The sequence below is a fragment of the Andrena cerasifolii genome, chromosome 8, assembly GCF_050908995.1.
Source record: "Andrena cerasifolii isolate SP2316 chromosome 8, iyAndCera1_principal, whole genome shotgun sequence".
NCBI classification, from domain to species: Eukaryota; Metazoa; Arthropoda; class Insecta; order Hymenoptera; family Andrenidae; genus Andrena; species Andrena cerasifolii.
Window position 1 is genome coordinate 1489719 of NC_135125.1, and position 24568 is coordinate 1514286.

Here is a 24568-nt window from a genome sequence, read left to right on the forward strand (position 1 = left end):
GACGCAGACAGCCTATAAGGTGTATGCGTGGGTGTTAGCAGAAAGGCTGAGAAAGGAGGTGGAGGAAAAGGGGATGCGACCACCTAGTCAGGCAGAGTTCAGGAGGGGGATGAGGTGTGTAGATAGTGTATACGTACTGAATTACCTGATTCACAGGCAGGTAGAAAGAAAAGGAGGGAGGATGGTAATTCTGTTCGTCGACATGAAGGCGGCATTCGACTCGGTCGACAGAGAGGTATTGGTGAGGGCGATGAGGGAGAGAGGAGTGAGGGACGGGCTGGTTGGGAGGTGTGAGGAGGTGCTGAAGGAGACGATTTGTAAGGTGGGGGTGGGGGAAGAGGAAGCAAAGGACTTCTGGACGGCAAGGCGGGTGAGGCAGTGAGGTGTCCGTTGAGCCCCAGCCTGTTCACGCTATTGCTGGCGGATATAGATGACGAGTTGGAGAAAGGAGGGTGGGGGGATACGCGTAGGCTAAGGAATAGGTTTAAGGGATAGGTTTAAGGAATAGGTTAAGGAATAGGGTTAAGGAATAGGGTTAAGGAATAGGTTAAGGAATAGGATAAGATGAATGTAGAGGTAAGAGGAGGTGATGATGCATGGATTGTAATCCCCAAGGGGAAACAAATAAACACACACACACACGCACACACATATGTAAACTTTGTGTACATGTACACGCATATGCGTCTTCAAGAATGAGCCGTTTGGGAGGTGGCGCCACCAGATGAGCAAGAGAGGGAGCTGTCGAAGAAATAGAAAGATAGAGAGACAGAGAATTTGAGAAAATAACGAGAATTCGAGTAAATAATTTAACCTCCAGCCTGTAGAAAATTTGTGGATGATGAGATTAGTGTTAAGGTATAAAATTGAGATTTGTTCAAGTACTGATTGACAGAGAAGTAGGAGCATAAACATTTAATTGTTGATTCTCTCATTTTTAGGTTAGTCAACCACGTGCAATTAGTGTAACCTAATTAGTAAACCTAGTCTAATTCATTTTATTAAATTAAATTAATCTCTCATTTTTAGACGAATCAAAGTGTGTTAATGCTTCAAAAACCCATCCACATATCATATATATACATATATATATATATACACATATATACACACACACATATATATATATATATATATATATATATATATATATGTATGTATAATTCATTTCCATAATTTATAGCACCTTCAGGTAAACCAAATGTAGCTTCGCAAAAACAGATGTTTCAGTGTGCCCTACAGTAATAGCATTTATGATATCCTCTAGAAGATCGATAATACATCGAACAGGCAGTACACAATACAAGACTGCGCTGGATCGTGGAAAAAAAAACATGTGGAGTCGATGTAGAAATGTGAGCCCGAACCCGGTGTCCCTAAGTAGTGCCGAGTACAACCTTCTGACGTGCACGAAGGAGCACGCTCCTTCCTTCGCTCTGGCATTCACGTACTTGTGCGTGGCACGCCGGCGTGTGGAGCGCAAGAGTGCACGTAAGAACGTCCGTGTAAAGGGCCCTATTGCATGTAGTCGCGCACGTAGGTCGAGCTCGAAGAGACAGTGCGTACGCACGTGAAAGGCGAAGCGAGACAAAGTATCACGCTTTCTCTCTTTCGTAGCCGACGGCAACTTCGTGTCGAGTCTTTTGTCCCCCTCGCTCGATCTTGGGTTTTCTCACTCGCGGCATTGGCGGCTCGGAATAGTATCCGTTACCCGGTGTATGCCCGTCGCGAGTCCCGTCCGTCGGGACTGTAAGAAGAATTTACTGTATGTACATCTGACTCATTCAATTTAGGCCGCCCCAACACACATGCACGGTGGCCAGTGCTCCACGTCACAGAATTGGCATTTGCTTGGTGAACATTTCTACAATATTTCGTGAAAATGATCTAGGCGAGAGCATACCCCGAGGCTTTGCTTTACAATCATGCAACCATGTGAACCAGGGCTGCCCAAGCCAAAGCACACGTGCTCTGTGGGGTTCTCCTACTCCAGTTCCCGTCGTCAGGGATACCGCGTGACGTTAAAGAGGCGTCCATAACGCTACACATGACGTGTGATTAGTGACACACATCGTCACAGTGAGCCAATCCTACTACTACATATTGCTTTCGAATATTGTGTGCGGACGGAGCGGTTGGAAGGGGAAGCAGGCGCGTGACGGTCCACACCGCTGGAGAGTGCTGATGTGAAGTAAGTCCACTCTCTGCTATGCATTTGTGTTGGAGCAGGCCTGCTCATTGTCAGTCAGGAGGCGTAGACCTCCTTAGGTTCTGAGACCCGGGGTAACAACCAAGCGTGGAACTGATAAGTTGCTAACCGTTGTGTGGTTTGTGGAAGAACTGCAGGAGTGTGCATGCAGGCTTGTATCATGAGCTGGAACAGGTCTTGTAACAAAATTGAGGATGGTGAAATTCTCAAAACGGTTGCTACTGCTGGCCCAGCTATATAGACCAGGTCTCTCCAGCGTAGGGGCCCCTTACGCGCCTGGTTCCGCAGCGTGCCTTCTGTTGCCAAGGAGACTGCGCGACGCTACGAAGGCTGCCAGGACGGGCTAGCCGGCCTAGCGTCTTCGCGGTTAGCATCGCGCGGTATTCCTTACAACGCGGACGAGAGTGGGAGAACCACAAGCTCCCGCGGGAGCGACCTTGGAGAGCGCTGATATAGACTCATGATACGAGCCTGCATGGATACACGCACACTCTTGCAGTTCTTCCACAACTCATGCTGTGGTTGGCAACATAAAAGTTCGGCACTCGGTTGTTACCCGGGTCCCAGAACCTGAGAAGGTCTACGGCTCCCGACTGAGCAGGCCTGTGTTAGAGCAACCAGAATTGAATGGGCCAGATGTACAGATCAATCCGAAGACAATAAATAATACACAACAATGTCCCACCCTATAACAGGGGGACACTATCTGTAAAAAGTGGATGTTGTTACATGTTTCATGGAAAAGTACAATTACTTAATACAATTAAAATATCATTATTGTAAATCTAATGATGCCTTCAGAAATTCTTGTCTTCAAGGTAATAAGTATTTTTATACTACTTGTATTGTAAAGATTCAGAAAATGCTTACCTAACTACAAGTGGAAATATATTATTTGGAGAACGATAATCCTTATAGTAAAGCAAGAAAGGATTATCTTCTTGCACAAAGATCGGTGGCACACCAGCTGTGCTCGTAACAATATTAATGTCAGCGCAATTTCGGAAAGTTTCTGGTCTTCCACAACCACTAGCTTCAGTTCCATTTTCACAAATACCCCACATATTACCTAACAGAATGAACAAACGAATGCATTAAGATATTTTAATAAAATAATGTATTATAGTATTATTACAATACAATTTTTGGAAATGATAATATAAAGTAGGTACATTAAGCAAAACTGATGCGTTTAATGTCAATACAGCAATATACATACAAGGTGTTCGGTAACAAGTAGTAGAGAATGATTTTACGTGACAAAATAAAACCAAAATGTAGAGTACCGAAATTGCGATGGAGGCTTCGTTCTTTAGTTATTAATGTTTAAAACATTGGGTCAGAAACGCCTGAATCTCGGTATAGGGCTGGACACACATATCAGTTCCGCGTCAGTACCGTACCGGCGTGCCAGAGGTAAGAAAAACAGGGTCGTAAAGCATCTCATCTTTTTACCATCGGTACGCTAGCACGGAACTGACGAGCAACTGATAAGTGTGCCCAGACCTTAATTTGGCAATCACCGGCTCGCATTGAGTACATAGGTTAATAGGGCCTTCCACAATCATAATTAAAACACAATGATGCTTTCATTACTACTTCTACGAAGTAAGCTGCTACCCACGTGTCTACTTATCCACGCAACGCGCCAGTTGATCATTGAATTATAGTGATTCAGGTGCTTCTGAAGCAAATTATTCAAGGTTTATATCGATGGTTTAGTGCACAAATATTGTATGTCCACTTTTAGCGTTTTCGAGAAAAATAGATTTAAACATGCGATGGTAGGATAAGATTCAGGGTGTAACAATAAACAAAAATATTATTTTTGATAAATTTATAAAGCAGATATAAATATGATTTTCATACAGCATAAAGAAACAGTCAAAAACTATTTGTTGTATATGAAAACACAAATTTCACAAAAAGTAAACATACAAAATTTGTGGACTAAGCCATCGATGTATAACTAAAATACCAAGTCTCAACCAGGAAACCGAACCCTAACCCGTATCCGGTTCGGTACACCGTATCGTCGACTAACCCGCCTAACCGGGTAACAGAAATCATCTGTAACCCGAGTAACCCGATTAACCGGGTTAATGCGGTTACAGTATTACGGTGAAAAACATAGTTGTAACCATGTTTCCAAATACAGATGAATTTTATTTTAATATCGGAGACTCCTGGTAGAGTGATGCATGCACGTGAAAGTAATAAATATGCGAGGTCAAAGATTAACTTGGCCGCGCCGAAATCGCGAGCGTTTGCCGACGCACAGTGTAAGATTTTGGACGAAAATCGTTCGACAGCGCAAATCTTAACCGATTTCAATAATTTTTTTTAAAATACCCGTAAAGGATTCAGCAATAACGGAGCACAGCAATAAAATCAGTATCTGTTGGTCTAATCTATAGAAAATACTATTTATCATAACGTAACATAAAAGCATAAATAAATAAATTTTGCAGATTAAAGGTATTAAAAATTAATTTTTTGTAAATTTAATATTAACTATAAAATAAAAGTTTGCTTTAAATTTACAAAAATTATGTTCTAAATAAACTGTATAGCTGATTTAAATCTTATATTTATAAATTACATTATAAAATTAGTTACCATAAAATATTCGATTCTAATTACTCCGAATTACAATTATTATAATGTTATTTTTAAATTTATACATTAAAAATAAAGTCAAAACTAATATAATTGAAATATAAGTTAAAAATACAACATTCAAATCAGCTATGCAGTTTATTTAAAACATAAATTTTGTAAATGTAAAGTAAATTTTTTATGTTACAGCTATTATTAAATTTGAAGAAAAAATTTTTAATATATTTAATCTGTATAATTTATGTTTTTATGTTATGTTGCGCTAAATAGTGTTTTCTATAAATCAGACCAACAGATATGGGTTTTATTGCTGTGCTCCGTTATTGCTGAATCCTTTACGAGTATTTTAAAAAAAAAATTATTGAAATCGGTCAAGATTTGCGCTGTCGGCCGATTTTTGTCCAAAATCTCACACCGTCTAGACTGTGCAGGTTTAGGACCCGGTTGTTCGGTGCTTCGGTAGTACCTGCCGCACGGACGAGACCGACTGTCGACCAGATGACGGGACCTTTGCCTATTGTCTAAGGTTTAGGTGTCGAAAATATTCGAATGCTAGAAAATGGAAGCTATAAGGCGAAACGCGTACACGGCTGTAGAAGATATTGATGCTGAAAGATATTGGTGTTGAGTAATTCTTGAAGTTTAAGAAATAAAGTATAAATTCCGTTTCTAACAACCCTCTAAAATTAATCGATCCTGCACGGATTATATACTCGTATATCTTAAACATTGTGTATTCATTTGATCTGAATATGTATTGCCTATAAATTCACATATCACTGACTTGCCGTAAATGACTGTCTAGTCTAGGCTAGACTGCCTTATTTTACTAGTAACCCGCTCGTAGCGGGTTAACCCGGTTACTTCGGTTCTTTCTAGAATTTAAGAACCGTTCCCTCGCGGTTAGTATGGGTTACAGAAACCTTCCTTGGTTAACCGGGTAAGGGTTAGGGTTACGCGGCGGTTCGGATCCCTGGTCTCAACCACCATTTCCTTGTTCTTCATTTTCGTCATATTTTGTCATGAAGAATTTCCATTTCAATTTCTACCACCTGTTAACAGCACCCTGTATAAATACTTAAATGGTTACTAGAACTAAGAAAGCAAACAAAAGAGTTGTAAAAAACCTGCACATAATATAGAATTTTTTAAAATTTCAGCAATTTGGATTATTTTTCTCTTCAACTTTGACAATATCAGACATTTGTTAGTAACAAATATCTCCGGAGTATAGTTTAACGACTTCATAAATAATAAAAGAATTTAATTTTGAAATTATCACAACAGCTTTATTGTACACCTACTACATTGAACAAAAAACTTGTTACGAAGAAAATATTAGGATACCGTTGATATTATTTCGTACTGTAAATACTTTTTTACAATTTAAAGAAGTAGCGTTGATTTTAATGTAAAAATATATATTAACTACATTTGGTAAATGTTTACTTTAGGGGAGGATTCTCCGATTTGAAAGGTCATCATTCTGAAGAACATTTCCCTCTAAACTTTTGGCGCTCTGCTTTAGTTTACGAGATATTCGCAAAAGCCTTCACTTAACACTAGAACTACCGACGGTTTCACGGCCGACGGTATTAGTATTGGTTGTGGCTAGGTTAGAGCGGGGGGCGTGCGTCGGCTGTGAAACAGTCGACGGCGACAAGAAGATGGTTGTGTTAGTAACGTCTGTATACTGTATAGGCAGATTTTAATGTACAATTGTGCCAAGTTTTTTGCAAATATCTCGTAAACCAAAGCCCAACATTTAGAGGGAAAAGTTGATCCAAATTATGACCTTGACAACATATGTAAAGCTCTAAGTCATCGTAGAATCCTCTTCTAAAGTAAACATTTACCCTAAATTTGAATAAATAATAAGTCTAATTAAACAAACCAGTGTAATAGTTCCATTGTACCACGCATTGAGAGCAGGTGACGTAAGAGGGTAAAGTCACCCTGTATCGAAATATAGCTTTTTTCTCAGTATCCAGAGGTATTTCAAAGCCAACGTCTCGAGTTCCAGAAACGTACAGTGGATACCTGAAGAATAAAAATGTATTCCAATACTTTACGTTGCACTGATTTTAATAACATATCCAGTACTATAGAAACACTTCGTCTTACCTATCAAAGCATTCTTGGCTTGCCTCATTCCGTGGATTATTATTCGGACAAAGATACATTTCAAATCTCCCAAAATGGTTTGCCGTAAGTTCAACCTCGATATCAATATCCTGTAAATTCAAAAAATGCCACGAAATAGGTAACATATTAAAAGTAAAGAATAATGTAGGGAATATTACGGCTGACATTAAACGTATTAGCATTCTGACAAACGTTAGAAAATTGCTGAAGCACAACCGGTTATCGCGCCAACTACTCACAAATTCCGCTTCTTATACAGTGTGTTGGGCAACAGGTGTCAACAACTTTAAGAGGAGTATAAGGAATATAATATAAGGAGTAGGAAAATAAGACATTGTGACATGTAGAATCGCCTCTTAAAGTTTCTAACACCTGTTGCCGAACACTCTATATGTTTTGTATGCCAGATGCAAAATTTTGAAATGTACACCTCGAAAAACTCAGAACAAAATGGACTCATTCCGTCCGAAACCACCCTTGACGATTCTTACAGTCACTTCGTGTATATCAGTTCTTTATCGCCTCTAACAAATATAGTTCCTTCAATGCCTTTCCAATTCCACCCACTTATAGGTGAACAGAGCGAATTGTAGACCGCTTAAAAGTAGAGTCGAAAAGCAGGATCGGTAAGAAAGAAATCTTAGAATATCTGGAATGTGTTTGGTTGCCAGCTATCGAGTACGATTTCGTCGCTATCATCCCCCTTTGCTCGCAGGCAGCGGTCAGCGCCCGAAAACGACAAAGCGCGCTGAAGGGGGGCCCAATGGCTCGATGGGAAAGTTTTTTCGACGTTGTCTGTTTCTCACTTCTTTCTTGGGACATGCGGGTAGAAATCTACGACTCGTTCTGTTTACTTATACACAGGTATGGAAATTTCATAGTTATATTCTATATCTCCCAATCAAATCTTTTGAAAGTGCTCAGACATCGTGTATAAGTGAAATCTCGAATAACACAGTATTCAGAAATTACGAATAACACAGTATCCAGAAATGTAGAATAACACAGTATTCAGAAATCACGAATAACAGTATTCGTCTACATTTTTTAACACCACGGTACATATTCATTAAATTATCGACCCACGCGTAAACATCTACATCTCGAAAAAATCACGAGAAACTCTCTCACTAAACACAGAATAATCATAAGCACAATATGTATCATGACCATTTCAATAGCATTAACACGTTTCTTCAATATTATGTCTCGAAATACGGTGTGTCTGTTTTATGAGGTGGGCACCAATGAAAATAATGAACACGTAATGAATATAATTCATTATTATTTATCCTTTCTGTTCTCTTTTTTTGGCTTGTATCAACAAATTATGATATATGATATATTAAAATTAAATTACCTGGCCGACAGTATAGTGCCTAACAATCGTTCCTTTTGCATATTCACCACCTGCTTCATGTGGTCTTGGCCCTTTTAAATGATAAGCATCACCACAGATTCCGCACTGGCCATTATTCTGCACCCATTGTACTAAACAATATAAATTCTGCTTTTGTTATTCATTTCTGAACGATTATAGAAACAGTATCATAAATGATATTTAGTTTATAATATTTTACAACACCCGAAGATATATTTTTTAAATTATAATTTTGGAATCCAGCGATTGATCGTTACATAAATTTTTCATAACTAGAAGTACATGACACAGTAGAGATACTCGGATATACCTACTTAAAAATCTTGAACTGACACTACTATACATTTATCAATACATGTATTCACGTTAATACTTTAAGCCCCGTTAGCCCCGTTACGCATTTGTAACAAATTGCCGGCGACCAGGTCGCCGACGACCACAAGGTACGCGGGGACATATGAGTTCGTACGCACTTGATCGCGGCAAACAACAAAGGTTTCTGGTCTCTCGGCGACCAAATTGCCGGTCACCAGGTTGCCGACAACCACGAGATACACGGGGATATACATATGGATACAGAGTGTCCCAAAAAGGTTGGAGTTCCTTGAAAAGGGTGAATCAAGGGGTGTTTTGAAACAACTTTTTCCTTAGCAAAAATAATGTCCGAAGCTTCGTTAACGATATACTAACAAAAAAACCCGACCAATCAGAGCGCGCGCCTTCCGCCCGAGCTCCCGTTGTAGCGTTGGCTACGCGGTAGGCGGCTGCGCTTGTACTACGAAGGTACGAACAAGCAAGTCGGCATGCACCAAAGGAAACTGCGTTACACAGTTTTTTTTTTAAAGCGGAATCATAAATAATAATTGTTTGAAGTGAGAGGACAAGTGCGCAAATTTCGTTTTCAAATAAGGCATAAACGAAATGGTAATGTAACAAAAAATGTACGACAAGTGATCATAATTCGTTACTGATGTAAAAATCCGTAGTTTAATTAAGGCCAATATAACTAAATTTAAAAAATAATATTAGGTGTATAAATAAATTCTTTCAGACTGGATTTACATAATCGGTATAAATCAACCGAATTTATATCGCAGTGATATTCGTAAGCTACCAGAAAAATGGCAAAAGGTAATTAACAATAATGAAAATTATTTCGATGATTGAGTTGTTTTCATATTTTTTAAATCAAACTGTTATTGAACCCTAAAATCGAACAGAATTTATTTCTACACCTAATAATCACTAATAAATTAAATAACACTCACCCCTACAGGCATTCCTTTCCTTCCATTCCTTCCTTTTCGGAAACCTGTGTCACTAAGTAGGTCATTGTGCCGATCCTGGTCATCGGTGGACGAAAAGATTTATGGTAGGGTTGCGCCCAGTGCTCAGCTGATCGCAAGTATACGACACCACCCGAAGGTAAGGATCGCAACGTCAAGTGCGTCCGGGTTAATGTACCGAATATTCACTTCACTGCACGGCCACTAACACTGACCACTTAATTTACTTTTCATGCAACGTGTTGTTCCTACGTTATAAAATTGGTGGCCCCGAAAGGGACCGGTTACTGTTAGTTGAGCAGTTGCTCGTTGTGACCACCCTCAGCGTCTATGCACGCCTCGCGGCATCATTGACTCCGTTGAGAATAATCTAGACGCCAAACGCCGAATCGTACCCTCGCTGGGGGTTTGGATGTGCGGGTATTCCCGTGCAAACGCTCGCACAGTAGCACTTGCGTCCCCGTTGTCCCGGGCGTACACCCAGAACATCGCGTAATATTCTTGAGCGGAGAACATTTTAGGGACGAGATTGCTAGCTGACTGACAGGATTTTTTCCAAGCAACTTCCTCTATCCCGAAGTAGTTTCTCTCGTTCCATTATGAGTTAACTCCCACCAGAACAAGAGGCTTTAGGTAAAAAGAAGCCAGCACATTTTCGAAACACACGTGCTTTGCAGAAGTGCAACGAACGACCCATCCTACACTTTCAAATAAGTCCGCGCTCCGTCCTTTTATTGACAATGTACCCGTTGCTTCGAGATAGACAGCAGACACCACGTGTTTCGGTTCGAAAGGGCCCGAAGAGAAGAGAAACAGAAAGTCCTTCAGTTGCTATAAAGAAGAAAAGGCATACCAACCCTGTTTCCGTTTTCCAATATCCTGAGTTCACGTCAGCTACGAGGCGGAACCAGCTAAGCCATAAATTACCCAAAACTGCGCGTAGTCCCGCCTGCTTCGTCCTACCTTCGAATTAAAGAAGGATTCCTTATCTCTCGAGTCTAAACACGCGCTGGAATTTCGAAACAAAAGCACGCGTTGACGTATTCCGTGCGAGAGAAGGCGGGCTTGAAGTTCGATTGGTCCTAAACTCGCCAATCGGGCCTGCTTATCTCTCGTGTCTAAACACGCGCTTGAATTTCAAAGCCTTTCCGGACAGTGGCCGTGTGGGAGGGATGCAGAACAGATTGGTTAGATTAGGGCCAATCGGACTTCAAGCGAAATTCGAGCGCATGTTTATACTCGAGAGATAAGGGATCCGTCTTTAATTTGAAGGTAGGACGAAGCAGGCGGGACTAAGCGCAGTTTTGGGTAATTTATGGCTTAGTTTTGTGTTTCGAAAATGTGCTGGGTTCTTTTTACCTGAAGCCTCTTGGCCTGGTGGGGGTCAACTCATAATAGAACGGGAGAAACTATTTGGGGGTAGAAGAAGTCACTTGGAAAAAATCTTGTCAGTCAGCAAGCAATCACGTTGCAGAAATGTTCTCTGCTCAAAAGGATTACGCGATGTTCTGGGTGTACCCCCCGAACAACGAGGACGCAAGTGCTGTTACGCAGAATTTGCGCGGGAATATCCACGGCTCCGAATGCCAAGTGAAAATTAATTTCCACAAATTTTTATACCGTAGGACCAACACGTTTCATGAAAAATAGATTAAGTGATCAGTGTTAGTAGGCGTGCAGTGAAGTGAATATTCGGTACATTAACCCGGACGCACTTGACGTTGCGACCCTTAACTTTGGATGGTGTCGTGTACCTGAGATCAGCTGTGCACTCGGCGCGTCTGTCGATGACCAGGATTGGTTCTGTGATCTACTGACACAGGTTTTCAAGCTGTAGGTGAATTTCCGAAAGGGTGAGTTTCAGTTATATTATTGGCGACTATTTTTTTTTTAAATTTAACGGAGGCGATAATTCTCCAAATTTCGGTACGTAAATTTTTCTTTGCAGTTTTTAAACAGACTTATTCATTATCAACAACAGTGTTGGCCGTTATTGAACTCCGGATTTTTATCATAATAACCAACTACGATCACTTTTCGTTCGTTCCCTGTTACATACCTTTTCGTTTGTACGTTATTAAAAAAGGAAATTTACGCGTTCCTTATCCTGTCACTTCAAATAATTATTATTTTCGATTCTTCTTCTAAAAAAAAAACAACTGTGTATTCGTTTTTTTACGTTACACATGATTTTCATCCATTTATCCTTTATTCATTATTCACTTTAAATGGCAAACAAACCATGGCAAAAGGTTAGATTTTTTTGTTACGTCTTTTTCATTTGTCATTCTACGCAATTTCCTTCGATGCCGCCTTGCTTGTTCGCGCGCGGCCACGCTAGCGAGGGAGCTCCAGTGCAAGGCTCGCGCTCTGATTGGTCGGGCTTTTCTCTTAATATCTCGAAAACAAAACTCCAGATCCCAAAACGGTTAAGGACTTTTCGATTTCCTTTTGCATCAGGATATTGCCTGTTCCGGGATGTCCCTCAATTCTGGGACACCCTGTAAATTAGAGGCCCGGAAAGGCATTTCTTTCTTCGCTGTTCCGAGAGAAAGGACGAGGTAAGACTAACGGCCGCCGTCAGACAGCTTAGGGACTCCGGCAGGAAGGTCTGTGAAGACAGCACCCCCAAATTCGAATTTTTGGACAAAGTCGACGGTATTCGTTTGTCCATCATTTGTCCACGTTTGTCCAATAAAAAATTTCGTTTGTCCACCACTCAAAAAAGTTATGAACAAAAAATTTGTTCAGCAGCATCCCCATGAAAACTGTAGCGGACTGTAGGCCGAGAGAAAGTTTTATTTATTTCCTAGGCCTAAAACGGACGATTGCTTGAGCGCCTACTGCGGGTGGTCGAGCTTGGGGGCTAGGGCAATAAAAATGACGATTGCCAGAGCCCCAGTGAAATCCTAAGGACAGCGTATCCTCTTCCGCAACCTTGGGGCGCGTGGGAAATTTGTTTTCCCCGTTCGTTAATTTTCGGGCGTTCTTCAAACGCCGACGAAAAAGGACAGAACCTTCCGGGACTTCGTACCGAACGCTTCGTGCTCCTCAGACATTTCATTTTAACAAGTTATTTGTATTCACTTTGTTAATCGTTAAATATATGTTGTTATTGTTACATATATATTTGTGCTTCATTTCACATTCGTGCCCCAGTATCCAAAAAACTTGTTATTGATTTGTCAGTGGGAAATGATTTTCCATCGTTTGTCCATGTTTCTCCACCCAACATTTTCGTCTGTCCACTCTTCAAAAAAAAGGTATGACCAAATTAAAAAAATTGTCATCAGCACACCAACGAACTATGAACATTTTCCGCTTCTTTTTAGGTGGGATATTGTCCACGATTAGTACACGTTTGTCCACCCTCCAAAATCGAATTATTAATAAACATCGCGAAAAGAAGGGTACTGGTGAAGCGATCACGTTTAAGTTCGATTTATTTCGAATATATATTCAAAATCGTTTGTGCAACGGTGGTTTTCGATTGTCCAGATATAGAAGACGTTTGTCCACCCCAAAATTTCGTTTGTCCATTTTCCAGAATCGAATTATTTATAAAAAAAAAATGCGAAAAGTAAGGCACGCCTGAACCGAACACGTTTAAGTTGGATTTTTTATTAATTAAACGATGACATCGCTTCTCCAACGACGGATTTCGTTAATTTAGATGTAGAAGACGTTTGTCCACCCCAAGATTTCGTTTGTTCACCCTTCAGATACGAATTATTAATTATTTTTAACGTAAAAGTTTAAGGTATTTGGTGCCAACTTAAATAAATTTTTGCAGTTACTTTATCCCAAACTTTATCCAAACCACATTTCAATTTATAACTCTCTACGACTACTTCACACTTTTCACACTTCTGCAGCCTGTCCAAAATAACACCAGAGTGTACCAGTGATTTTCTAGGCAATTTTCACTAATCAGCACGATGAAATCCCAAAACGAAAAATAATATAATCTTCTTACAGTTATTTCACAAGCCGTAAATGAACGCACGATCTTGCAAGAGCTGCGTCTGACAACTGATCTTGCATGTGTCGTTGGAAAGATTTCGAGAGTATCGCAGACATCTGCTGACGTTTCAGCAGTGGCACTTGGTAGTGCAGCGCTTCAGGGTGCCAGCGCTGAGTGCCGTCAGCGAAACAAAGTAACTACGCATTTGTAACGTCATACCACAGACGAGGTATAGAATAGACCCATCACCTTATGGGACTTCGTGTCGCCACCCAATCTGTGTTACCGACCCATAATTTGAGGACTGAATTTAGCGACCTCTGTTCATGAACAGCGTCCAACTCAGCAACTACTCTGAAATGTGTTGAAATGCTGAAAGGTGTTGCGTACTTGTATACGTGTGACTTGTTTAGAGAGAGAGTTTGACATAAGAGGGTAGGCTTTTGTTACGGTATGCTTTGGCTCGGTTGGTCAACGACTCACGCGGATTTCTCTCCGAAAATCCATTTCGTGGATCAAGACGCTATGGCGTTCAGAAATGGCATTTCTTCAAAGCCCGTGCAAGCTATAAATTGCAAGATGACATTGTTTATTAGCACTTTGCGTACCCTTGCGAACCCTTTCACGTATCGTGCGCCGAAAAAAGTATTAAAAATTCACGCTGTTACTGATATTCCCACAAGTTTCTAATGCACTGTTTAATCATTCCAGTGAAGTAATAATAATTGGATTCCGTTTGCCCCTAATATTAGTTTACCGCCAACACTGAAATTTACAGTAAAATCTAATTTTAAAAGTCTCGCAGAAAGTTGCATGATGCATGAGTGTCTTGTGGTGCATGGATGCAACTGCAAATCGAGTTACTTTTGAAACCCGCATTGTGAAATAAAAGTTTGTCTAAGAAATTCATCGGTTCAGTGAAGTGTGTGCATGGCATAGTGCATATTATCTCGTGATTTCTCAATTCGCGCATCAATTTCATCGATTACTGGACCATGTGGGAGGCCTTTTAATTTAACAGGATTCCATTGAGATATACCCGTTACTTAGAAGACTTTTTCAGAAACTCAAGGATGTTTAAAAACAGAAAATGATATTGTAATCGTGTGCAACGCGATTGTAGAGTCAGTGCCGGTGCCTGCCAAAAAGTGTTTCATAGAGTACCGTGCCTCTACGTGTTAGTGATGTGAACGCGAATTCCCATAAGGTGATAGGTCTATCGTTTTAGCCTATACTTCGCCGATGTTAGTAACTAGGGGGGAGAAACAAGTATCTCACTCATATTTCTCCAAATATTCCTGCAACTATTCACTTACACTAAGTTCAACTAAAACGTATTTATACATTATAAATAATACTACGTGATATGTATAAGCATTAACATTAATGTATCGAACGATTAAACATTGAGAATAAAAGAGAATTCAGTCGGCGCAGAAAATCATTTGCAAATCCAAGGCCAAATGTTACAAATTGCTTGATATCTCGAGTTCTATCGATTATAGTTAATAATAATTTATACTGGGCGGTTAGTGTAAATGTTGTTAACATTATTTGTCACAGCAATAGCCACTGGAATGGATATTTTAGCCGAAAATCCATTTTTGCCGAAGAATTCGCTGGATTTCGCAATTGTAACTAACCGTCGACCTTGTTTCGATCGGGGGACATCATTCCTCGAAGTCTACATAAGGAGCTCACAGATCTTCATGTACTCAGTCGTCGTCGGTCCTCCGGGCTTGAAGGACCTCCGGGAACCCTGGAGCTGCCGAGCCACCTGGATCCACTGGACTTCCTGGGGACCTGGTTCTTCCTCCCCCTCCCCCCGGAGCTGCCGAGCCACCTGGACCATTCGGAACTGCTGAACTTGCTGGGGACCTGGTAGGATTTCAACCCTGGTTCTTCCGCCAGCCTCTCGCCCCTCTGGCCTGGGTTCGTTTATTCGCTTGGTGCTGATGAAATTTTGGGGTTCGGTAAGTCATTTAAAATTTTATTGTTTTGCGAATGTCAAATCTGATTTCTTCGGTCGTTTTCCATCATCTGTCCTATTTCCATGTATACTTTCGAGAATTTTGCGCGAGTCGTTCTATTTTGTGTATTTCTTCGATGGGTTTGCATGATTTATTTTATTTGATGCATTTCTTCGATGGGTTTAAATGATTTATTTCATTTTCGTGAATTTCTTCGATGGTTTTCTCTGATTCATTTCATCTCGTCGATGTCTTCGATGGTTTTCCCTGATTCATTTCATGTCTTCGATGGTTTTTCCTGATTTATTTCATCTCGTCGATGTCTTCGATGGTTTTCTCTGATTCATTTCATCTCGTCGATGTCTTCGATGGTTTTCCCTGATTCATATCATCTCGTCGATGTCTTCGATGGTTTTCCCTGATTCATTTCATCTCGTCTATGTCTTCGATGGTTTTTTGTGACTTCTGTCACTCTGTCATGCATCTCATCGATGGGTCTACATTCTCTGCTCTTTCCTTCAAGTACTTATCTCTGCGGTGGTTTTGCATGCTCGTGCGTGCTCTGCTGTTGGTCGAAATTATCTCGATCGTCTCCAACTCAATAAGCTTTTCCTTAATTTCTTTCCAGGCCGACCACACCGTTACTAACATATAGTAGTTGATTGTTTCAGCTTTTCAGGTTCACCGTTACTCGGGGAATGGAGTTAATAACACAATATATTTAAAAAGAAACTAGTGAAAAGTGATAGTGAAAAGTGATCGTGCAAAGTGACAGTGAAAGAAGACATCTAAGGAAGCCGAGGCTAATTTATTATAGTATGAAGTATTTAAGGTCCCATGTAAAATTGCCAAACAGTCACTAAATCATTAACTTTGTTGTTCGTTTATTGGCTCCTCATCTGTGATGAGGAGGTTAGCGCTGCTTCCGTTTGCGGAAGCAAGTGACTGAGCATGGAATCGGTATGGGTGGATCAGTTTCATCCCTTGGTGTTCTTGTCCAAAGGGAAAAGTTTCGGGCGTAGGGGGTGCACCTTTTGGTACACTGCCTGCGTAAGTCACCCGGTTCGATTACCCAATCTCCGTGTTAGACGGCTTGAGTCAGGTCAAATATTTGCTCCTGACGAGTCGCATCAGAGCAACAGGAATCGTCTGGGAGGCGCCGAGCGCTTTTCCCTTTCGACTTGGACAGCAGGGTGGTAGGAACTGCGCCGTCCAATACTTGTTTCATGCTTACCCTTCGCCTTTCCTTCTTTCCTGAATTTCTTTTAATCGAGTGATTGCTTGGCAGTTCCCTAGATTCCATATCTAAACCGAAGGGATCGATGGAACTTTGTTTCCATCCATCTCTTTGGTTTAGTAGGCTTCATGTACAGGGAGATCGATGGAACTTTGATTCCATCTATCTCTCTACGGGTCTCCAAGCGCAGCAACCTCCTCGCGGTGAGACCTGGTAATCGGTGAGAACCGAGCCGATGGCTGCGATTGTCAAATATTCTAGTCGTATATAAGAATTTCTTTAACTTGCAATACTATGGTAGAATGTAAGAATAAAATATGTAACTTAAAATGTTGTTCGATTGTTCCTACCGAACCCCAGAATACGAATATAGTGTTAAGATGGAAGAATAAGTGCAAGTTGGAATATTTCAGCGAGATACTGGAACTGTTGAGTTTTTCACAATTTTTAAAGTCCTCTCTGCTTCAGCATTTTATTGAAATATACAAAGTTACAATTCCTTTGCGAGGTATTCCACGTTACATCATGAAAGCATGTCTTCCACAAATAATGTTGTTGTTTATATAAATTTGTATGTTAAATAAATTTGTTTTGCGTTAAATAAACCGGAATAGGACAGCAAGGTTAAAAGACGAATGTGATATCGTTTTATTTTCTTCCTCCGTTCTTTTCCGTTGAACGAAATATGTTCATAAGACGATTTTTAAATTGTTACTCTAACAGAAACATTTGTAAATCGCGGGCATTGACTCTCAAAACATAAACTAGTTTTACTCGTGCTTAATTCTAGTTCCTACCACGCGTAGCGTTACAATCTGTTTTGAGACTTCACCGGTAACGTTGCATGCGACACTAAAATGGCAAGGGGGTCCTAGGACCCCCTAAACCGGCGACACAAAAATACATTGCTTGATAGGTCTATTCTATACCTCGTCTGTGGTCCTACGCGGAATCGAACCCGGTAGAACCGACCGTCGGTAAAACAGAATCTCTACTGTAGAGATTCTGAATGCTTGAGGCGTATCTAGGGTGGGGCAAGTAGGGCTCGTGCTCTGGGCGCCAATGTCGGGGGGGGGGGGGGCGTGCAAAAAAGCAGAAAGAACTTGTGTTTCTTGAATAACTGTATTTAGATGATTAATGTTAGTAGCGTACGCTTGTTATTCGTGTGCTTCGCATGCCTCTTCAGAAAAGCTTCGAAAAAAACTTGCTGCACTTTTCGGCTTCATTTGCCTGCAACTTTCGTCTCTTCCGCCCTTCACCACTACCTTCTTTAAAAGGAGTATGTAAATTCTAAATAAAACGTTTTTTGTGACGAAAACTTTTATCAATCAAATAGAACAGAAAACATGAAATTGGAGTGATTTGCATGGGGCGGGGGCGCAATTCTACGCTTGCCCTAGGCATTGTTTACACTAAATACGCCACTGTCTCTACCTTACCAAGAAATTATCCTGTATTACCGCGCATAAACATTGTACACATTTTTATATATAATTTACGATGCAAGCAAATATTAAGGAAATAAATATTATAGAGATGTTGGGAATAATTTAATATAAATTCTGACAAACGCGCAAAACAAAATATAATGTATTAAGCGAGTAAAACGCGAAATATCAAATAGCGACTCCCTGCGCATGCGCCAGCCCGCCAACTTTTCAGTATAAAAGGAGGCGCACGCAGTACAGCGAAGCATTCAAGCTACATTCAGACATCGCTCTTCCAGTTGATGAACGCTCAGCCCTGGAGGAAGCTTAAGTGTCAGCCAGTAAGATTCAGATCGCTCCGGAAACGGTAGCGGTGGACCTTCAAAGTATAAAAGAGACTGGTTCACCTTATGACTATCCATTCTAAAACTATAGAACCTCGCTTTCACAAAGGCCTCGAGATCGTTCCGTAGACGGTAGCGGGCGAGGCACTTGGTAAAAGCAAGGTCTCACAGAGCATAGAACAAAACTCTGCCAAAAGTAACGAGATCGCTCTGGAAACGGTAGCGGCCGTGTTCTGCAATATACAGTGCATTTACTATTTCAGATTACTCGTAATGACATTATGTACCTACTTACTGTCAAAGTGTTGGCCGCCGATTACCGCCACAGCAGTGAATCTGCTAACCGTAATTTCGTTTCCTATTGCAATGGCCAGAGAAATTATCTTGACATGTGTGGATGTACGGAACTCAAATTTTAATAATTTTCTAAGTCATAAACCATTTTTGATACCTGCAGGTAAACTAAATGTAGGTAGCTACTTAAAAAAAGATGTTTCAGTATGCAATAAAGTAATAGCATTTATAACATCCTCTATAAGCCAGGTATTTCGGGACTTTCAGTACGTACACCAGGCCATACATGTCTCGCCATTTCAGAAATGCGAATTAATCAGAGGAAATGATACACGTTTATTTCCTGTGCAACGGTAGACAGTTGGCGTCTGAGTGGAATGCTGTTCCACTCGTTCATGATATAATCTCCTCCCTGTGGCCCACCTTTTTCCACAATATCTAAACAAAGGGCGTTCATAGTTTCACTATTGGTCGCAATGGTAACTACCCTCAATCTCATATCGTGTAAAAAAAAATACAAGCAGGACGCTGGGATAGCGATTGACTGAATGGTGTTGAAAGTGATGGCGGAACTCTGGTAGGGAAGGGCAGAGAACATCCTTCAGCAGTAACGTATTCCAATAGGCTCTAGTAATCATATCGATGGCTTAGTGCACACATATTGTATGTCCACTTTTTATGAAATTTGAGTTTTTATATGCAAGAAATAGTGCTTGACTGTTTCTTTATGCTGCATAAAAATTACATTTTTATCTTTTTTATAAATTCATCAAAAATTATATTTTTGTTTATTGTATGTCTCTGAATTTATTATGCTGAGTGCACAAATGTTGTGTGTCCATGCCAGAGGATGAAAATAGTCTTGGAAAAATGTGACAATAAATAAAAAAATTTTAAAGTCTTCCTATATCTACCGCGAATTACTTTTTTATTCCTGTTGCTTTAAAAATAAATATAATATTGAAGTGAGATTATTTCCAGTATTATTCCTTTCATTCATTTTTATATAATATCATTCAGTATAGTATGTCCTCCTCTGTACTTGGTTACAATAGCATGTCCAACTTCCAAGCATTATTGTCGAGTTACTATTATAATTTTGCAGATTCTAACTTATACTACTAATTACATACTTTCAGTAATACCTATATTACAATAATGCAAAAAGTATTTATGTAATTATAAAGTACCATTGAATGTTTGAACCTGTTTTTCTCAAAAACGCTAAAAGTGGACATACAATATGTGTGCACTAATTGTAAGCCATCGATGTACAATAGGAAATTTTTTTTAATGTAGGTTAGTCCGTTGTTGTTCTAACTGCCTGAATTACTATGACATAAATACGACAGCGATTTCAAGTGATGTATATGTAACGGTAAAAGCGTTAATTTAGTAAATGTATACAATTCTCAGCAGTTCCTATGTCAATGTATGCCTAAAATGAATATAACCTAACTTACAATCGTTCAAAAATGCATACATTGACTCCATCATGCTTTTATTGTGGCTCGTATATCCAGTTATCGCTTCAGTTTTGCTATGAATCCACGTTGGCAGTCCTCCCGAGTAGCCGCCATCTCGTATCTACTACCTCAACTAAATTTGTCACGTGACTTGCTTTGTATTATCGCCAATATGGTGGAACTCTGATTTGGGAATGTAGTCACGATTTTTAGTTTTTCGTTCTTATATGAGCAGATTTTGGCCTGGGAGAGGTCTCATTCGAAAGAAGAAGATTCAATGCGGAGCGCTCTGCTCACCGTTTGAGTCACAAAACTCTTTTAGTGATCTAAAAATGCTTGGATTCTGCGGGTATATTTTGTCGACTTTTGCTTTACTTTGGACACTGATATTATTATATATCAACACAATCTCGTTGAACCATGAGCAGAGCGCTCCACATTGAACCTTCCTCTTTCGAATGAGACCTCGCCCAGCCCAAAATCTGCTCATATAAGGACGAAAAACGAAAAATCCCGAACCCATGTTTCGGGCCAGATTGTGTCGGTATACAGCGCGCTGCATTACCCGTGTCTACCCCCTTAAAGTCTAGGTTAAGATAGTGTACGTTCTAGGTGTAAGTTATGGATGTAATGGCGGAGCAAGGAAATGTGTAAGACGGAAGATTGTAACCCTCAGGAGATCAATAAAGAGCATATATAATACAAATTGTTAGTATTGTATAGGCCCATTCATGTCCTGTTAGTACTCGCACCTGAAGAGAGAAGACGCACGTCTCCTTCTACGATATCGATGTTCTGTCTGTCTTCAACCGAACGTCATTACGACCGGACGTATGAGATAGCTAGTCCTACATTGCAAAGACTTATAGCTATTCCTCTGTACACTCAATTATAGTTGTGTTGTGTGTTCGTTCGTCTATTACCCTATCCTTTGCGCCCGGATGGCCACCGAGGAAACACCCCGACGCAACAGTATTGTAAAAAACTGACTTGATAATGTTGAAGGTATGACAGTATTAAACACAATTTATAAAAATCAAATGAAAAGCATAAACATTAGACCAATGGCATGTGTTTGAAAAAATGCACCGAAATTTGGAATATATTTCTAGGGTCACTTTTGACAACAAATTGATAAATTCAGCAAAAGTTATGGGTAGCATTAAAATCTACGTTCCTTTATTAACATTTTAAAGTACAAGAATTTGTGGATCGAACACTTCAAATTCTTGACTTTTGTACATTACGTCGAACACTGTGTGCTGCCCGGGCTCTACTACGCCTTCACACGACCACCCGAGCATCCCCTGTCCGACGCGAATCACGTTCGCAATGCAACCGCGGCCGATAAGATTAATCCCTGCTCTAAATACCTCAATGCATATATTAGTGATAACTGTACATACGAAAGGACAAATAGTCAATATTACACGTGACTCTTTTGACGTGCATCCCGGCTGACAATGAGTCTACTATTGTGTATGATTGTAACTTGGCAGCTGGCGACACAGTTTTTCTGGTTCTGCTGTGGGCCGGTAGGAGTCGCAGACACCGTGTGTTCGTTAGACCATGTTCACGCTTTGACAACGTCGTTGTGATCTCTCTCGTAATAAACAGAAGTACGAAAGGTGACACACGATTAAGTTATTTATCCTGAAACTCCTACAAGGATATAAAGGCTACCGACAAGAGTCACCGGTTCCTCTACACTCCTGGAGTGACGTTACTAGCCAAGTGCGCGTCACAAACCCTATGGGACATTCTTTCCACGCAAGTGTCATACCAACTAGTTATTCGCAAACCCATATTCTTCTTCTCCGAATTATAAAAGTGTATCCTAGATTTCAAATAATGTTTGTTACATGATTAAAACCCGAGTATTTTCTCTCCACATCGTAACAACGTTACACTAGCGGCCATGGTTCATGCCTGGGTTAAGGGACACATGAATCATTGCACGCGAAGCAAAAATTTTTAAGAAAATCGCTTCACCCACCTGACAGCTTCTAAACTGCATACCACTACACTGTATTCGATTACGATGGTTTTGTACATAAGGATAAGACAGTTACTTCCTACGACGAATTTTATCTGCTTAAAATGTTATCCACGGTACTATATACAGACCTATACTCTGTAAATTGAATTATTATGTACCCTTAGCAGTGTAATATGTGTCTTTAATTCCTCAAGTGCTGCAACAATCTCTGCCTATGGTTCCCTATTACTTCTGTTATTCGTACAATAAACCGTTTTTCTTAAGACTCGATACAAAAATCAAATGTATACTTCACATATATTCAAAATTGTTATTCTCAATAACAGTAGATCATAGAAAATAATGTTATTCTCTATTTTCTATTTGCGTATAAAAAAGAATCAGTCCATTCTCGGTTGTACTACTATTAGTAGGGTACCCTGTATGTACATATATACACAAGGTGCATCAAAAAGATTGGAATTCCCTGTATTAACGTGTCTTAAACATGCATACGAAAGCGTTTTCTATTTAAATTATCGAGAAAAAAAAACAAATTGGCAATACGTCTTCCAAAAATATTATATAAGTATAAGTTAAGATAAATATGTAGTACATGGTATATTTCATGCCCAATAATTAAAGTGTGCCTCGAGCCTCTTATTTCATAGTTGAAAACTGCATAAACCATATCTATAATTTCTCCAAGTAGGCACACAATCAATTGTAACAGACTGAAACATCTTGGCACCTTTTTATGGATGTGGTAATCCATGACGTATGCATGTATGAAATCTTATAGAGAACATTTCGACCAGTTTATGATTAAAACTCAAAAGGGAAATATTAGCGTACACATGGTAATTTACATGTAAATTTTTCTAAATATGTAATACATATAAATTTTTTTCATCTTTTGAGGCATAGAACCGTTGCCCAGAGTTTTCACCCACCTTTTTCATATATTCTGTATCACTGGTTAATAGGTAAAAGGTATCATTACAGTAAAACGTGATCATTACTAAAGGACGAACCTGCGTACCCGCCGCAAAAGAGCTCGTTGTCATTATAGTTTACAGGATTCGGATATCCAAAACGCCACATACTATTTCGAGCTGGCGGATCCATCAGACGTCCATGGCCATTTACGTGATTCCGATTAGAAACCTGTTGAATTATTACGTTTTCTTCTTACATCTTAACATCACGGTCACTTTACGAAATTTTTTAGATTAAAGGTAAAGGCATAATGAATAGTGAATACATCTAGAATTTTGATCGAACAACCAAAAATCGAATGAAACTGTTAAAATTTTCAAGTGGTTATGAAATACCAGTAATTTGTTTACTATTATCATTTCTGTTCCAAGAAAATATTTATAAAAATGAAGTGTATTCGCTGAAACCTTTATTCCACACATTTTGGCATAAATAGGAAACATTTATTTTCTTCAAAATAAAAAAGTTCCAGTTAAGCAGGAACATTTATTCTGCTTTGAAAAAGTGTCAGTTGCGGCATGAAGATTTCCCGTTACGGGGTACGTAAGTTTTGTTCAATTTCCCTCTTATAGTTAGTAAAATAAAATAATTAGATAAAAAATCATAACTTGCTTTCCCTTCTACATATATTTATTCTACTTTCAATTCCTTAAATATTGCTAATTAAAAAATAATTCTAACTGTTATATTTTATCTTAAACTATCTGTTAAGAAATGTATGATCATTCAAAACTTTTATTAATCTAATACAAAATAACTGTTCAAACTGAACTCCTACAACAGAGTTAAAGTGTTAATGTATAAAGTTAACTTAAAACAGACATGAAATTATTTAAACGTTAAAAGTTTGGTACATAAGGGGAGGTTCCGGTGTAAAAATCGATTTTTTTATTTAATTCTGCGAATGTTCAACCTTTTAGGAATACGTGCTTAAAAGAATTTGTTGATATTCCTAAAATTGCTGAAGTTATAGGCATTCGAGTAGCGGTAAATGCTCACGTAAAACTTTAAACGCGTTTTTCTCGAAACAGTGTTCTCAAAATCGGTGGGACCTGTATCTCCAAAAGTTATTATCCGTTTCGGCTGAATTTTTTTTTATTGTAAAAAACATATACTTCTGGCTAGGGGGGGGGGCTAAAAAATTACAGAAATAAAGAATTTATCATTTTGAAAGGTGTTCAAAGGACGAAAAGTATAGGGAAAAAGTAACTTCAAATTTCAAGTGTCGTTATTTTCCAAATAAATGTCA

At 39.5% G+C, this 24568-nt stretch overlaps 1 protein-coding gene across 1 annotated transcript in view; it reads right to left on the reverse strand.

The window, feature by feature from the left end:
• The window catches only part of LOC143372241 (uncharacterized), a 154411-nt gene that overhangs the window by 59186 nt on the left and 70657 nt on the right, over positions 1-24568 (reverse strand). Inside the window, exons 3-7 of the mRNA XM_076818294.1 lie at positions 23355-23487; positions 8334-8464; positions 6953-7062; positions 6723-6868; positions 3080-3278 (exon numbers count right to left, since the gene is read on the reverse strand). Coding sequence (XP_076674409.1) covers positions 3080-3278; positions 6723-6868; positions 6953-7062; positions 8334-8464; positions 23355-23487 — 719 coding nt within the window. The remainder of the gene's footprint in view (positions 1-3079; positions 3279-6722; positions 6869-6952; positions 7063-8333; positions 8465-23354; positions 23488-24568) is intronic.